Source organism: Aethalodelphis obliquidens, unplaced genomic scaffold, assembly GCF_003676395.1.
Source record: "Aethalodelphis obliquidens isolate GAN/ISIS:26980383/991018 unplaced genomic scaffold, ASM367639v1 scaffold14, whole genome shotgun sequence".
Lineage (NCBI taxonomy): Eukaryota > Metazoa > Chordata > Mammalia > Artiodactyla > Delphinidae > Aethalodelphis > Aethalodelphis obliquidens.
In genome coordinates, this window is record NW_020837958.1 from 27,508,885 (window position 1) to 27,526,835 (window position 17,951).

At 41.7% G+C, this 17,951-nt stretch overlaps 1 protein-coding gene across 2 annotated transcripts; it reads left to right on the forward strand.

Moving 5' to 3' along the window:
* Window positions 1–5,827: 5,827 nt before the first annotated feature.
* Window positions 5,828–17,723, forward strand: LOC113624943 (serum amyloid A-3 protein-like). Of its 2 annotated transcripts, XM_027115250.1 has the most exons (6): window positions 5,828–5,832; window positions 9,586–9,588; window positions 13,905–13,955; window positions 14,534–14,628; window positions 16,926–17,064; window positions 17,455–17,723. In XM_027115250.1, exons 4-6 carry the CDS (start codon window positions 14,538–14,540, stop codon window positions 17,615–17,617), a joined length of 393 nt encoding a protein of 130 aa, XP_026971051.1. In that variant the 5' UTR covers window positions 5,828–5,832; window positions 9,586–9,588; window positions 13,905–13,955; window positions 14,534–14,537; the 3' UTR covers window positions 17,618–17,723. The 2 variants fall into 2 exon arrangements, with proteins under 2 accessions (XP_026971051.1, XP_026971052.1); XM_027115251.1 differs by lacking the exons at window positions 5,828–5,832; window positions 9,586–9,588 and having other exon boundaries at window positions 14,537–14,628.
* The last annotated feature ends 228 nt before the right edge of the window (window positions 17,724–17,951 follow it).

Sequence of the window (17,951 nt, forward strand, 5' to 3'; positions counted from 1 at the left end):
AAGTCACTTTCCATTGTGAAAGGGACATTACTGATAATTATACCTGGGTGACAGGAATAAGCTGGAACTGTCTGGGCAAAAGAGAGCATGTAGTTACCCTACCTCTCAGTCTAACATACAAACTATACTCAGATCATGTCTCTCCCCTGCTTAAAATCCTTCAATGGATTCCCATGTCCCTTAAAATATAATCCAGGTGCTTATCATGGCTTACAAAGCCCAGTGTGATCTGTCCCTGGCCACCCTGCAGCAGCATCTCATGCCACCCCTTCCCAAGCTCCCCACTCTCCAGTATCACCAACAAACCAAGATTTTCTTTGGCACAGGACGTTTGCAGGTGACATTTTCTCTGCCCACATACTCCTCTACTCGCTTTTCACAAGGATGGGAATGTCTCACCTGTGTGGCTCTCCCGAATTCACTCTTTCTTGAGAGAGGCCTTCCTGGTCATCCTGGCTGACTCACTCTGGTTATTCTTTACAGTTTACCAATTTTTAACATGTGGGATTCTTTTACTCAATTTTTGGTTTATTCTTCTAATTTTTGTTTGGGTTTTCTTTTGGTCCATCTTCCTCCCTTGTATTATAAAATCAGTGAGAGAAGTGACCATTTCTCTCTTGTTCACCCCTAATATCCAGTACCTGGCATATAATGGCATCTCAACAAATGCTTATTGAAAATGAATAATTGACCTAATCTTTTATTTTACTAATACAAGAAAGGTTTTCTTTCAAAGAAGGTCAGACTAGTTATAAGGAACAGGAAGGAGCTAAGGAAGAGGGAGATAAGAAAGGTAAAGAAGAAGGAATAAGAGCAGAGTCAAGGGGAAGCAAGAGGCAGAGGGATCAAACCCACAAAGGATGGTTAACCCCAAGGGGAGCAGAAATTTCTCTGGCTCTGAGAAAGGAACGAGGGTGAAGAGGGTGGGGTCAGGGGATGCAGCACATTTGAGATGGACGACAGGGACCTGCAGGAATCTGGTTGTACCTGCTCTTGCTGTAGGTGAGTGTCCCCAGGACTCGTCACACTCCAGTGTGTTCGCCCGTTTTCTTGTCTGTCTTTAGAGCCAGTAGGTAGGGAACCCAAGGGCAAAGGCCTGTCTCTTTTATTGTGTGTTGTCATTGTATCCACAGTGCCTGTCATAGGGCCTCACAAATAGTAGCTGCTTTATACATATTTGTTGAAATGAATGAATAAGGTCTGAGAAGAGTATTGTTCAGAAGTGGACAGAACTGGGGGGAGGGTTTGGGAGTTGTAGAAAGTATGGATGTGGTTTGGATCTGCAGAATGTGGTAATGAGTCACTTTGAGGTAACTACTAAATCTGTACAAATATCATACTCACACCAGCCAAAAGGATATAATTTTACTTCATCATAGAAAATATTCAGTTTTCTCCAACGATACTGTGCCCACTCCCTCATAGAAATGAAAATGAGGAACGCCATGTGCAAATAAACTGTTAGTCGTTGTGGTAGCTGATGAGAAGCCTTGGGAGAAATAAATGAATATTTTGAATTTCCAAAGTACTGTGCTGATTATCAGAGGGGCAAGTTAGCAGAGAACACTCTGTGAGACTAGAGGAGGGGAAAAAGGACACACTGTATTTCTCTGAGTCTAAGACCCCTAGACTGAAAGATGTGTTACTATTTATACACCACCAAGAAAAAAGATGCTACCATTTAGATTCAGACATAATGTTTTCTTATCACTCTGAATTTTTACTTTACACGTACTGAGAGAGTTCTTTTAAACTTAGACATAGATTTTAATCTTACATCACTCTTGTGTATAAACAAAAAGGAAAGCATACACAAAATTAATCCTAAAGCAATGACAACAATTTCATTAGTGCTGCCTGGTCATTAGTGAATGTAAGACACATCCTAATTTCAGAAATGTATAATCAAGAAATGTGTGTCCTAGAAATGATGAAATATGAGATATAAATGTAAACCTATGCAAGTTCTCTCTCTCTCACTATATTTACTGAGAAGAAATAATAATAAGCTTTGAGCTATTATTAATCATCAGGTGTGATGGGGGTGCTCCTGAGGTGAGGTTCAGCTTCATACCAGCCCCTCAGCTATGGAGGGCCTCCCCAGAGAGGAGCAGGTTATCCACAACTGGTCCTGATGATGGTCCATGTTCCAAGCTCCCTCCTTAGCTGAGGTGTCACCTCACCTGGCGCAGCACTGCCTTTATTCTAACCCCAGAATGACTGAGGGCCTCTTCTCTTCCTGCAGAGATGGCAGATGGGAAAGAGCTCACCCCATCTCCTTCCTAGTCACACTCCACCACTGCCTCTTTAAGCTCTGCTGGCATGGATGCTCCAACCTTTTAGAAATCCCCAGAACAGTCACCGGCTCCTACACATGTCAACTCTCTCAAGAACTCCCTCACCGTACTCCCTTCTGCTTTGATAGGGGCACCAGAATGAGCTGGGTGTGTTTGCAGTGAGCATGCACCCAGCTGAGAACTGAACAGGCATTCTTCTATTCTTCTTGGCACCCTGAACCAATTTGAGGAAATCACCTATCTCCACAAATACTGCACTGCCCACAAGACTGACGACACTGCCGTCTCTCCCTCCCTTCCCTCTGGCGTTTCCTAAGTGGACCAGAGGTGGAATGGGTTGGAGAGGTGTTGATTGCAGAGGCCAGCACTGCTGCCTCTTTGTCAGCCTTGGGAGTTTACTGAGGTCTGGCCCTGCTTCCTGGATGCCCTCTCTAGGATGTGGGGTACTTGGAGCCGCTGTGTCCTCAGCTGTGGGTGATAGAAAAGAAGCATCACTCAACAGCCTGTTTTTCACTCTCGGGTGCATAGGGAGCCCTTTCACCATTCTCTAGTTTCCCAGGTTTGCTTTTTGAAATCTGTAATTATGGGAAAGAAGACCCAGGTCCTCTCTGAGGATAGTGTGCTTTGTTTATACACACAGTTATTACCTGTGGAGTCCTGTCAAACCACTCTGTTTAAACCATAGTTGCAAAATCGCCCGTCAATGACCCACTGATACGTTTCCTGAAAGAGTTGGACAAATGGGCAATAACTCAGGCTGGCCAGCGTGCCTACTTCCTGGACGATCTGACCTGGGAGGGAGCCAGTGCACTGAGATCATCCTTTATTCTCTGCAGGGTGGACTTGGGACTGTCCAAAATAGTCTAACAAAGAGTCTCTAAAAACCTCAATTTATCCTTCCAGTAAAGATGCCTACAGAACTCATTCGTCCTTTTATTCACTATTCAACACCTGTTTAATGATCCCCCCAGAATGTGGCAGGAACTGTTCTGGGCACTGGGAATCTGAGATAGACAAGATCAGTGCTCTCATGCGGGTAACATTCCACTGGAGAGGTATTATTAAGCTAATCAGTATTTAATGAAATTGAATTAAAATATATTGTCCAGTTACTTGTTTATATGCTAATAACGGCTGCCAAGTTCAGGTGTCAACTCTATAACCTACGGCTAAGAATCCAAACGCCCAGGCTTCACAGGCTGGATTTGAATTTCGGCTTTGCCACTGACTGTGGTAGGTAAGGGTAGTAACATGCAAAAATGATTATGATAAGCTGTGGAGTGAAAAAGCAGAACATAAAACGATAGTGTTATATCACCCTGTTTTTGTTTATGGGTTTATATGTCTACATGCACTGAGACAATAGATTGGAAACATGACGTTTCTACAGAGGTTCTTCCTGCACACCGGTCCCCCACCCCCACCACCGCGCCCGCCCCGTCTAGGCTGATGAAATTCGTATTGCTTTTATTTTCATTTTTATACTTATTTTAAATTTTTCGATTTTCTTCAGTGGACATGTTTGTCCAATAAGATTCATTAAGTCTGCCTGTGTCTAGGCATTTTCCTAGGTACTGAGTATGATGATGAAGAAAACCAACAACCCAGTTCCTGTCCTGATCGGGATTCCAAGGATGAGATAAGGAAAAACAGCAAATGTCCATTTATCATATAGTTGACTTGCATGTGCCTCTCTCTCCTTACACACCACCTCCCCACAACAACACTAAATGTGCAAACACATACGTACACATAAATAACGCACCGAAACGAACAACGATTATAAAATAAGAATCGATAAACCTGTCAGAGTCACATAAAAAATTTATAATGGAAGATAAGAGGAAAAAAGATGTCCCTAATCTTTTTTCTGCTGCGGCCTCTCCCGTTGCCGAGCACAGGCTCCGGACGCGCAGGCTCAGCGGCCATGGCTCACGGGCCCAGCCGCTCCGCGGCATGTGGGATCCTCCCTGACCAGGGCACGAACCCGCGTCCCCTGCATCGGCAGGCGGACTCTCAACCACTGCGCCACCAGGGAAGCCCAGATATCCCTAATCTTTATGTGCCATATTCCATCTGTTAATAATCCTATTCTGACCTTTTCTTTTCCATATGATTTTTCTCTCAGGACTGCATCTCTTTCAGTGTTAAACAATGTGTTTCCAGCACTTGACCTTGAAAATTATAGGCCCTACTCGTCTCTGGCAAAAGAAGTCTCCTCAAGATAAGAAATAGAAAATGTTCCCTCTCTCCTGGAGCTGCAAGAATAGCAGATAGGATCACAAAAACTGTATCCAGAAAAGTTATTTCTAACAGAGGAGTTTTTTTAAAACAACAACAACAACAAAAGAGACATCAGAGATTGTCACTGTGTCCTGTGAGAGCAACCCTGTAATACTTTATTTATTATTTAGACACTAATCTGTGTATTTGAAGCAAAATTCTTTTTTGATGGAAGCTTTTAGACTGGAAAAGTGGATAGCTGGGTCATGCCAAGGCAACGGCACTGAGCTATAGAAACCCTCAAAACTGTTGGAGGGCATATGGGCGGGCTGCCCTCCTGGACAGCAGAGTGACACTTCACAGTGAAAACAAGGATGTGCACGCCAGCAATATCACTCTTTTGATATACATGGCACATTGCGGATGTCATCTTTTTTCTGGTCTAATGCATGTAACGTCTGCTTGTTTCATTTGCATTTTTCTGGTTACTAATGATTTGTGCATCCCTCTGTGAGCTTATTACTTCTAGTGTATTGTCTGTAAACTATTTTTTGTGTACCTTTCACCCATTTTTCTATTGGGGTTGCCGTCTTTTTCTTAATGATTCACAGAAGTTCCTTGTATATTTGAAATATTAATCCCTTGCTGTAATTTAGACGTTGTCTTTTCCCATTCTCTATCTGAAAATAAATTCTTAATTTTCATGTAATGAAATACCATTTTATGTCTTGTGTTTTGTGCTTTTGAAGTTTTATTTTTTTCTTTTCTTTTTTTTTTTTTTTGTGGTACGCGGGCCTCTCACTGTTGTGGCCTCTCCCGTTGCGGAGCACAGGCTCCAGACGCGCAGGCTCAGCGGCCATGGCTCACGGGCCCAGCCGCTCCGTGGCATGTGGGATCTTCCCGGACCGGGGCACGAACCCGCGTCCCCTGCATCGGCAGGCGGACTCTCAACCACTGCGCCACCAGGGAAGCCCGCTTTTGAAGTTTTGTTTAAGAATTTTTTCCTCATCTCTACATCACAAATATATTATTTGATATTCTTTTCTATTAACCTTATAGTTTTACCTTCATGTTTATGTATTTAATACTTCTGGAGTGAACATTTGTATACGTATTAGGTAAGGATCCAGTTTTATTTTTCTCTTTCCAAAACTATTAAGTAACCCATCCTGTCTTCAATGATTTGTGATGTCTCCTTGATCGTATACTAATGTCCTATATGTGTGACCCTAGCTCTGTACTCTCTATTCTATTCCATTGGTCAATATATCTTTTGTTGAGCAAATACTGCTGTTTTTTACTGTGCTCTTCTGTACATCTTAACACCTCATATGGTAAGTGCCTCTTCTTAATATTCTCCTTTTTTAGGATTGACTTTTGTATGCATGAACCTTTACTTCTTGATATGAATTTTGGAGTAATTTTCTTCAGTTCTGGGAAAACTCAACTGGAATTTTCAGTAGAATTGCATTAAATTTGTGGATTAATTTGTGGTAGAATCAACATGTCTACAATATTAAGTCATCCCATCAGTGAGCCAGGAACTTCTCTCCATTTGTTTGAATCATCTTTTAAGGTGTTTGTTAGAGGTTTGAAATCTCCATTGTGGTGCTGTGTATTACTGGTGAAACCAGTCCTTAGGAATTTTATAGTTATGTTGTTACCATGAATTGTTTATTATTATTAATCATATTTTCCATTTTGTTATTTCTGCTATGGAGAAATGATTTGGCTTTTGGATCAAGTGTTGGGCAACCTTATTAAGTTTCCTTAGTAATTCTATAGTTTGTTGATTTTGTGTGCTTTTTGAGGTTGAAGATTATACTAACTGCAAATATGACGGTTTCATCTCTGCCTTTCCAATCCTTGTATCTCTTACTGTGGCATTGGCCAGGGCTTCCAGAGCTGTGTTACACAACAGTGGTGATAGTAGCATTCCTTTTCTCATTCCAGATCCTGAACAGCAATGAATTAAAGGTTTTTCCATTAAATAAAATATGTGCTGTAGCTTTTTGGCAAATAACCTTATAAATTAAGAAATTTCACTTTGATACGTAGTTTTCTAAAGGATTTTTAAAAAGCAACCATAAATATGCCTTCAGCTTTATCAAATGCTTTTTAAAAATCAGTTGAGATAATATTATTTTCTCCTTTAAGCTATCATTGTGGTGAATTACATTGATTCTGTAATGTTGGCATTCCAAGAATAAACCGCACTCAATTATGAGGCACCTTTAATACTCATATTTGGTTTGGCAACACTATGCTGTGTTTTGAATTTTTTGCACCTTTGGAATTGAAATGGGACTATTGTTTTCTTGTACTGTCCACTCTTGTTTTAGAACCAAGTTACTCTAGCTTCTTTAAAATGGCTGTCCAACTTCATTCTTTATCGGTTTTCTACAACTATCTGTGTAACTTAGAATTAACTGTCCCCTGAGATTTTAGCAGACTGTCTTGAAAAACCATCTGGCTTTAGTGGAGGATACTGGGATGAGAGATCTTTGACAACCACTTCTACTTATCTAATACTTATTTGTTTTCCTAAAGATGTCTATGTCTCTTTGCATCAAAAGGATGCTTACTTAAACAAATAACCTTGAGGGTGTTAGTTCATCTAAATTAACAAATGGTGTGTCACCAGTAAGTTGATTATATGAATATCTGAGAACAGTGACTCTGTATTAAGCCCAAATTTGAACAAGGAAAGGGGAACTCAGATTAATCTCATTTGGGTCTATATAGGGAATCTCTGTCTCTGTGAACTGGTTCTAACCAGCTCAGAATAATGCTGCTGAAGAGCTTTTATGCTGAGAAATGCTATAGTCGTTTAAAGGTAGGATAATTATTGGGTTTGGTTGTGTTGCAGTTATTGTTGTTGGGTTTTTTTTGCCGCGCCATGTGGCATGTAGGATCCCAATTCCCCCACCAGGGATCAAACCCACATCCCCCGCATTGGAAAAATGGAGTCTTAACCACCGGACCACCAGGGAAGTCCAGTCATTGTTGTTGTTGAATGCTGTCTTGTGGCTTCTGCCAGAAGAATGCAGGTGCAGTCTTACGTGTGAGCCACCAGTGGTTGACTGAGAGGAGAAACGCGGTAGATCTGTTCTCTTAAATGGCTGTTTCTAGGTTTGATAGTGAGTTGTGTTAAACTTGTGTGTGATTCTAGGAAGTCGGTCATTTCTTTATGACACTTGCAGTCCAGTGGAGGGTGTCTTCCCGCACTCTTGGAGCATGGGAAGAGTGAGAAGCCCCCCAGAGCAGAAACCACCCACCTCCTAGCAGGTTGCCTCGCCTCAGTATTAGGGAGCTGCTGCCCTCTACCAGATAAACATATAGGCAAGTGTAGGTCCTGGTCTCAGGAAGCTCAGAGCAGCTGTGTAAAAAATGTATGCATTTGCCCCCCATGTTTGTTTTCTTGGGGAGAAAATGCAGTCATATAATCAAGAGTATACACAAGAATTTCATATTTCTTAAGTTGTTTGAATGTAATATCTCTTTTAATCTCCCTGAGTGAACTGAAGGATAGGGAATGGGGAATCCAGCCTTTCTGGTGCTGAAGCTGTGTATTTGCAGAAGCTGCCCTTGCCTCAAGGATTGGTTTGTCAGTGCCTAGAAGAACAAAGGAAAGGACCTGTGGAACTTGGAATTAGAAGTAGTCCCAGGCATGTGCTGGGAATTAAGAGATGGCTCTCTGGAAGAAAAAACAAAAACACTGACTTGGGCTTCCCTAGTGGCGCAGTGGTTGAGAGTCCGCCTGCCGATTCAGGGGACACGGGTTCGTGCCTCGGTCCGGGAAGATCCCACATGCCGCGGAGCGGCTAGGCCCGTGAGCCATGGCCGCTGAGCCTGCGCGTCCGGAGCCTGTGCTCCGCAACAGGAGAGGCCACAACAGTGAGAGGCCCGCGTACCGCAAAACAAAAAAACAAAACAAAAAAACCCCTGACTTAAGTGTTTGTCAATTTCCATGGTGTAAATACTGCCACCACGGCTAATTTCAAAAGACGAAGACTTAACAGTTGGCTTGCAAAATCCCTGAAAATGTAACAGCTAGCTCTCCTGAGCTAGTATGAGCTGATTCCAGCGCACCAGAAGGTAATCCACTTCCAAAGGGTAGAGACTACCAGCTATACCTTTGAAACTAAGTTGAAAGTTTCAAAGATTTCCCAGGTGAAAATAAGTAGCAAACCAAACTCTTTTAAAAAGCACTGGCTTTGGACTTCCCTGGCAGTCCAGTGGTTAAGATTCTCAGCTCCCAATGCAGGGGGCACGGGTCTGATCCCTGGTTGGGGAACTAGCATCCTGCATGACGCACAGCATGGCCTAAAAATAAATAAATAAATAAAAAATAAAAAGTACTGGCTTTTTAAGAAAACTCTCTTGAGAGAAAAATTAAAGTTTACTTCCCACAGTGCTTGCAAAGATAGCTACGTCATAGGTTATATATATTCTGTACCTTGAGCAAATACATTAATAAGTTATAGAAGTTGGTTGTCAGAGAATGAATAAGATAATTTTCCACTTTAAAAGATGGTTCTTAATTGAAAAAAAGCTACAACAAAGGTAAGCATTAGTGTTCCTCAAAAGATACCATAAAGAAACTTTTTAAAAAAGCAAATTTATTAGACAACTTTGCAGTTGCTGGGATTAAACTTATTACTCTAAACATTGATAAATAAAGGGAAAGAAAGCATTTTAAAAGAATTAGTGCATAGCTGTACATTATAATTTTGTTGAATTGTAAGTTTGTTAAATATAAAACCAAATACATTACTCCCATGAAAATGACTGAAAACATGAAAATAAAAGCCACAAGCTGGGGGAAGATATTTGTAACATACATAATCAAAAAGGCTTTATATGAAGTATATAAAGAGCTCCTACTAATCAATAAAAAAGGAAAAAGAAATAAATATAAATTTCACAGAAGAAAAAGTACAAATGGCTCATCAATATGTAAAAATGGGCAATCTCATCGACAATCAGGAAAACACAAATTTAAACTACAATGTGATACTATTTATCACTCACCAACTTGACATAAAAAACAAATATGGCCTAGGATGTGGAGCAAGGGGGCCATGTATCCACTACTTGTGGGAATATAAATATATAAAATATAGAAATATGTATTGTAAATATATATATATAACCATTTTGGAAAGATAATTTGGTATTACCAACTAAGGTTCAACATAATCATATTCTATTTCACTTCTAGGTCTCTACCATTTGAACTCTTGTACTGGAATATTTGCACAAGATTACCAGAAGCAACACTGTAATAGCGAAACAGAAAAAACCCAAATGTTGAAATAAGCTGTGTTACATTCATGCTTGGCAATAGTCTTCAGCATTGAAAATGGAAGAACTACTGCAACAGTCATCGACATGCCTATGTCTAAAGAACATATTGTTGACCAAAATAAGCAAATGACTAGTGAATCCATACAATAGAAATCTATTTACAGAAAGTTCAAAAACTGGAAAAACCTTAAAAATATATTGTTTATGGATATGCATATGTGATTAAAAAAAACAATTTTAAAAAAAGCAAGGGAATGATAACACAAAGTTTGGGAAGGAGTTTACCTTTGGAGAAAGGGCAGGGAGAAGCATGCAGCAGAGAGTGGGACACAAGGGGCTTCTGCGGTGTTAGTAATATCCTGTTTCCTGGGTTGCTTGCGGGGGGCTACTTTAGAGTGGGGGGGGATAGAGGGGGTATACTTTAAAAGTTTTAGATGGTAAAGTCATATATTAAGTTTAATTATTCTGCCACTGATCCTTCAAATGAACAAAATTCATAAATTCTAAAACTGCTCAACAAAAGATATGGTCATAGCACACATTGTTTCTTTTTTAAAAATTTTTATTGAAGTATAGTTGATTTACAATGTGGTGTTAGTTTCAGGTGTACAGCAAAGTGAATTGGTTATACACACATTGTTTCCTAAATCATTCTAGTAATTTCCAAATAATTTGTTGATTTTTTAGTTGGTGTGTGTATTGTCTGACACAGCTGAGACTAGTCAAGTGATGCCCTTTCTGTGCCATCATTTGATATGGGGTAGCAGTGTACTCTTCAATACTCACCCATCAAATTGAAGTTGTTGTATGATGTGTAGTCTCAATAAGTGGAGAAAGAAAGGGTCCATGGTGCCGAATTCTTTCTGTACCCTGTAAGGTAACATGTTCAATTAATTAATGCTGGGATATAATTGACATAGAACATTATATTAGTTTCATGTGTACAACATAATGATTCGATATTTGTATATAGAGTCGGCCCTCCATATCCATGAGTTTCATATCGGAGGACTTAACCAAACTTGGATCTAAAATATTTGAAAACCAAAATTTCCAGAAAGTTCCAAAAAGCAGAACTTGAATTTGTTGTTCTCTGGCAACTATTTACATAGCATTTACATTGTATTAGACATTATAAGTAAACTAGAGATGATTTAAAGTACATGGGAGGAAGTGCTTAGGTTGTGTGCGAATACTATGCCATTTTATATAAGGGACTTCAGCGTCTGAGCATTTTGGTATCCACAGGGGTCTTGGAATGGATCCTCTGCAGATACTGTGGGACAACTGTATTGTGAAATGATCACCACAAGAAGTATAGATAACATCCATCACCACACATAGTTACAATTTTTTTCTTGTGGTGAGAACTTTTAAGATTTATTCTCTTAGCAACTTTCAAATACACAATACAGTATTATTAACTATAGTCGCCATGCTGTGCATTACATCCCCAGGACTTAATTATTTTATAACTGGAAGTCTGTACCCTTTGACGCCCTTCACTCCTTTTACTCATCTCCCACTCCCTGCCTCTGGCAACCATTAATCTGTTCTCTGTATCCATGAGTTCAGCTTTTGATTTTTTTTAGATTCAGCATATAAGTGAGATCATGTGGTATTTGTTTTTTCAATTTTCTTAAATTTACTGAGGCTTGGTTTGTGACCCAAGATGTGATCTATCCTGGAGAATGTTCCATGTGCACTTGCGAAGAAAGTGTAATCTGCTGTTTTGGGATGGAATGTCCTATAAATATCAATTAAATCTATCTGGTCTATTGTGTCATTTAAAGCTTCTGTTTCCTTATTTATTTTCATTTTGGATGATCTGTCCATTGGTGTAAGTGAGGTGTTAAAGTCCCCAACTATATTGTGTTACTGTTGATTTCCTCTTTTACAGCTGTCAGCAGTTGCCTTATGTATTGACGTGCTCCTATGTTGGGTGCATATATATTTATAATTGTTATATCTTCTTCTTGGATTGATCCCTTGATCATTATGTAGTGTCCTTCCTTGTCTCTTGTCACATTCTTTAATTTAAAGTCTATTTTATCTGATATGAGTATTGCTACTCCAGCTTTGTTTTGATTTCCATTTGCATGGAATATCTTTTTCCATCCCCTCACTTTCAGTCTGTATGTGTCCCTAGGTCTGAAGTGGGTGTCTTGTAGACAGCAAATATATGGGTCTTGTTTTTGTATCCATTCAGCAAGCCTGTGTCTTTTGGTGGGAGCATTTAATCCATTCACGTTTAAGGTAATTATGGATATGTATGTTCCTATGACCATTTTATTAATTGTTTTGGGTTTGTTTCTGTAGATCCTTTTCTTCTCTTGTCTTTCCCACTTAGAGAAGTTCCTTTAGCATTTGTTGTAGAGCTGGTTTGGTGGTGCTGAATTCTCTTAGCTTTTGCTTGTCTGTAAAGCTTTTGATTTCTCCATCCAATCTGAATGAGATCCTTGCTGGGTAGAGTAATCTTGGTTGTAGGTTCTTCCCTTTCATCACTTTAAGTATATCATGCCACTCCCTTCTGGCTTGTAGAATTTCTGCTGAGAAATCAGCTGTTAACCTTATGGGAGTTCCCTTGTATGTTATTTGTCGTTTTTCCCTTGCTGCTTTCAATAATTTTTCTTTGTCTTTAATTTTGCCAATTTGATTACTGTGTGTCTCGGCGTGTTTCTCCTTGGGTTTATCCTGTATGGGACTCACTGCGCTTCCTGGACTTAGGTGGCTATTTCCTTTCCCATGTTAGGGAAGTTTTTGACTATAATCTCTTCAAATATTTTCTCAGGTCCTTTCTCTGTCTCTTCTCCTTCTGGGACCCCTATAATGCAAATGTTGTTGTGTTCAATGTTGTCCCAGAGGTCTCTTAGGCTGCCTTCATTTCTTTTCATTCTTTTCTCTTTATTCTGTTTTGCAGCAGTGAATTCCACCATTCTGTCTTCCAGGTCACTTATCTGTTCTTCTGCCTCAGTTATTCTGCTATTGATTCCTTCTAGTGTAGTTTTCATTTCAGTTATTATATTGTTCATCTCTGTTTCTTTGTTCTTTAATTCTTCTAGGTCTTTGTTAAACATTTCTTGCATCTTCTCAATCTTTGCCTCCATTCTTTTTCTGAGGTCCTGGATCATCTTCACTATCATTATTCTGCATTCTTTTTTTGGAAAGTTGCCTGTCTCCACTTCATTTAGTTGTTTTTCTGGGGTTTTATCTTGTTCCTTCATCTGGTACATAGCCCTCTGCCTTTTCATCTTGTCTATATTTCTGTGAATGTGGTTTTTGTTCCACAGGCTACAGGATTGTAGTTCTTCTTGCTTCTGCTGTCTGCCCTCTGGTAGATGAGGCTATCTCTGGGGTTAATTTTTAATGCTCTTGTCCTGAAGGGTTTGCTGCCATCTTCCTATTTTCTGTTTCAACTATGTTCCGTGGCAAGTGGTCTGCACTTTACAATCACCACGAAGCTAGAGAGCCCGGACCGCCTTGCCTTCTGGTCGCGTTCTCCAAGGGGGCGCGACCACTTAAAGACCGGCAAACCGAGCTCGATGAGCATTCTACCACCTTCCCGCCCCCGATGCGCTTCTGCCTCCTGATGACTTACACCCGCAGGTTTCCTGGGTTTCTATCTCCTTCCTTTCTGACTCCTGTACCCTGGGGTCCCAGCTTCATCCTGAGCTGTCCCTTGCAATGGCCCCGTACTGCTCTTCCTTTTGCCCTGTATCCTCACATTCTTTAGGCAATCAACTCTCTTTTTCTAATATTGATTACCCTTCATAGCAAATGTCAGTACATTATTGTGTGGGGAAAAACACCCTTCCCCACCAGGAGTGATACTGGAAACAGACAGAAGCAGCCCAACTTGCTACACTCTTGAAACCTGCCAGATTGCACAATCCAGGAGAATTAGATGTGTGTGAAGAATAACGCTGCTGTTTTGAAATGCTGTCAAGAGGAATTTCCCAAATCTCTTTCTTTCCTGTTTGGTTTTTTTTCTTTTGGTTCAAACCTGTCTTCTCATTTGCTCCTCTAGCCAAGTGTCAATATATAAAGCACCAGCTCCATCTCCCAGGCAGGCAGCACAGGCAGCTCAGCTTTGCCAGGAGCCTCAGCAGGCAGGCACAGCCAAAGGTGAGGTGCTAGAACTTTCCAAACTTTTCCTCTTTGGAGATTCTCTCTCTTCACCAGCATTCTTGTGCTGCAGCCCAGCCCTCTGCTTCCTTCCTGAATCCACTATTCTGACAATCAGAATTCACCAGCTGTGAATACTTTGGGGGGGGGGGGGGAGGGGTTCCATATGCTGCTTCTGTGTGAAGTCAGTGATAGGCAGAGCAAGCATTTGTAAATGCTTGTGCCTTGTTTACCTCATCTCATATTACAGAGAGGTATAGTGCCCAGACTCCTCATGCCTTTGGGAAACTTGCTGTGCAGCTGGGTTTCAGGGCTGATAGGGGATGACCGGACTGGAAATGGTTTATATTAAAAGCCCGTTGCAATCCCTCACACAGGAAATCATTGGGATTCCAATGAGACACACGGAAATGAGAACTGGATCCTCTGTAATGCTATCTGTCTATCGGCTATATATTGAGATAAAATTCAGTGGAGTTTATTTTTGGAATGCAAGGGTGTATCCACATTACAAAACAAAAACAAGAACAAAAACCCAGACCTGTCATCCTTGTTTGTGTCTGCTCATCTCCCTGCAGCAGGATGAAGCTTTCCACGGGCATCATTTTCTGCTTCCTGATCCTGGGCGTCAGCAGCCAGGGATGGGGTACATTCCTCAAGGAAGCTGGTCAAGGTAAGGATCAAAGGATGGGTCAGGGGAAGGATGTATCTGCAGCTCCCAGGATTCACTGGAGCAGAGGTCACATCCCCACAGGGCAAAGACCATAAGAGGGAAAAAAAGGAGCTTGGTTTCCGTGGTAGCACTTCCCCAGGTTTTTCTGACCAGCTTTGCACCCTTGGGATTCCCAAGCCCGAGGTCACATAGAGTTTGGGCCCCAACTATCAGCAGGAGTGAGGAAGAGATCTGGATTCAGGAGGTGCATGTTCCCTAAATACAAGTGGGGCTCTGCTGCCCCCTCGTGGGCAACTAGGGATGGCTCATTTCCAAGTCTCAGGTACCATGAAATGGGTGCATTAAATGGGTGGGGAATGTTCACCCTCCCCATCCACTTAATAATTATAACTAAAATACCTGAGCTTTTAATACCTGCTAGGCACTGTTCTAAGAGCTTCGCATGCATGAGTGAACTCCTTGTCATCCTCAGGTTTTAATCCTTTAGTCCTGCAATGTTGGTACCATTATCCCTTACCAGAGAAACTGAGGCACCAAGAAATTAAGACACCTAACAAAGTCCTCCAGCAGAGCGGGATTTAACCCAAGACACTGAGCTCCCCCAGACCTTGCTATTAACCGAGGTATTCTATGCCTCCCAGACAAGAGTACACGTGGGAGAGTGAGGGATTTGTGAACACATGTCCTGAGCAAATGGCAAATAGTGGGGATGTGGTGCCTCTAGAAGGCAACTTGATAGAGCTCCTCTCCCCACCATAAATGGCACAATGAATTACCTTGACAATGGTTCTACTGAGGCTGAGACCTGGCCAGAAACTGATAGCAAGAGATACGTACCTCACTAGCCAGAGTGAAGTAGCAAAAATTTGCTTATTTCACAAAATTATTTTGTGTTATTATTTTTCTGTGATAGTTACTGAATAATTGTTTTAAGAGTTTGCTGGCCATTCTATCTAAATTCTCACAGACCCAGCTAAAAATATTTTTTCATCCCTTAGGTCAGTGTTTTTCAAAGGGCTGTTCTAGGGCCACATGCATGAGAATCACCCGTGGCCTGGGGTGCTTTGTGGAATGAAGGTGCCTGGGGCCACACACAACCCTTCCCTTGAATCACAATCCCAGGGGTTGAGACTGGAAATCTGGCCTTTATTAAGCACCCCAGTTGATTTTTATGCACACTGAAGTGTGCACAGTACCTCTGGTTTTGCTGACCTTAGGTGAGAAGATATGCCAGGCATTTTGGAAATACTTTTTAAGAAAGTCTGGACTTCAAGGATCTATTTAAATCAGTAACTCAGTGGGAATAAATATAGTAGGAATGTCATAACTCTCAACAAAACTATCTTTCCAAATGCCAAACATGACAAATATATAATATGAAGATAAGTTTTCTCATAGAGTCATCATATAAACCCTGATTATAACTCTACATTGGATTTTTCTCTTTGTCCTGATAAGTTTTTTTTTTAACTTTGCCATTTAATTCTAGCTGATCAGAGTCCTTCTGTCCATAACTCCCTGCTCCGCATCTTCATTCTTTTTCTTTTTTTTGTCCCACTCTTCCTAAGGAGTAGAGAGGGCATAGTATAATGAGCACCTACAAAGTTTTAGCCGTTAAACCTGTATTCCCTCAGTTCTTCTGTGTAACCACTCTGAGGGAGGCAATACTCCTCTATTTTATTGGAGAGGACACTGAACTTTATTTAGAGCTGGCGTGTCAGTTGCCCTTTTTCTGCATCTGATTACCCTGTTTCTTCAAAGCTGTCTTAAGGAACTCACGTTTATCACCTGCTGATTGAATTTTGACAGTTGGCCAGGTCCAAATATGCCCCGGACTTTCAGATGTACTCAGGACCGAGTTGTCCTCACTTTGTCCACAGGGATGGATTTCTCCCCTTGACTAGGTTGGGAGCATCCTATGTCTGCAACCTCCCTCAGAATCGCCTTTGTTCTCAACCTCTGGTCAGAGGGTTTCCTGTATCTTTCCAGGTAGAGGTCCATTGTACAACCAAACATCCCTTAAAGAGCATCCGACCTCCTCTTCGCACACAACCAAAAACGAAATACCAACAGACTTAGGATGGAATCAAACAGAGTAAAACTTGTACCACGTATGATTCTCATAACATTAACCCAGGGAAGTGAAAAGTAAAGGAATATTCATTTCAAGCCAATATAATAATCTCCAAGGGCTTAGTCAAAGGCTGAAATCTGGACCCAGTGGGAGGAAAATATTTTCTTTCTCTATTTTGCTGAGACGTGATCATGTTCATATCATCACTTTCTTTTCCTGCCAGGGGCTAAAGACATGTGGAGAGCCTACTCTGACATGAAAGAAGCCGGGTACAAAGGTGCAGACAAGTACTTCCACGCCCGGGGCAACTATGATGCTGCCCAAAGGGGACCTGGGGGCGTCTGGGCTGCTGAAGTGATCAGGTACCAGGGGCCCTGAGGATGCAGGGATGGGTGTGAGAGCCTCGGACAGCCAGGAGGGGCCAAGCCCTGGAGAACTTCCTGTAGGGCTGTGGCCTCTCCTCCTCTTATCCACCCTCACCCTCTGTGTCCTGTGTGGGGTCTGAGTGGCTGAAGAGCAGAGCAAGGCTGGTGGGACAGACGATTCCCAAGCCTCCCCCATGGGTGCTGTTCACCCAGCATAAGGGGACCCGCAGGGCTGAGGTGGGCTGAGCCCGGGCAGCCTCAGGCTTCATTCCCTCTTTCCTAGCTCCTGTCAGAGTCCTCGATTCCTTGGAAAGAGGAGAGATGGGGAGGGTGGGCTGTTGCTCGTCAGCCCTGGAGTAATCCCCTACCTGCCCTCCTCCATTCCAGCGATGCCAGGGAGAATATTCAGAGAGTCACAGACCTTTTTAAGCCTGGAGACAGTGGCCACGGACGGGAGGACTCGGAGGCCGACCAGTTTGCCAATAGATGGGGCCGGAGCGGCAAAGACCCCAATTACTTCCGACCTCCTGGCCTGCCCGACAAGTACTGAGCTGCCTCTCACTCTGCTCAGGAGACAGGGCTCAAGCAAGTGGAGACAGTGCTGAGCTAGGTTGCTGTATTCTGTATCTGTAGTTCTTGATAGTTGATAAAGAGCACATAAAAATGTTGAACAAATGCTTGTGAAATCCAATTTGTCCTTGGCATTTGGAAACAGCATATGACAGTCTTCTTGGGCACATGAGCCTATTTAATACCATGGGGATGATCAATAAACATCATAGTTTTTAAAAAGGAGATAACACACTAATAAACAATAGTAATAATTTGGGGTAAAACTTCACAGTCATCCACTGGTATCTGCAGGGGATTGGTTTCAGGACGCC

Excerpts from the sequence above, each read along its gene's own strand:
- LOC113624943 (XM_027115250.1), top strand. The coding sequence starts at position 14,538 with ATGAAGCTTTCCACGGGCATCATTTTCTGCTTCCTGATCCTGGGCGTC. Across the intron at positions 14,629-16,925 it reads CCTCAAGGAAGCTGGTCAAG|GGGCTAAAGACATGTGGAGA; the intron begins GTAAGGATCAAA and ends TTTTCCTGCCAG. Across the intron at positions 17,065-17,454 it reads TGGGCTGCTGAAGTGATCAG|CGATGCCAGGGAGAATATTC; the intron begins GTACCAGGGGCC and ends CCTCCATTCCAG.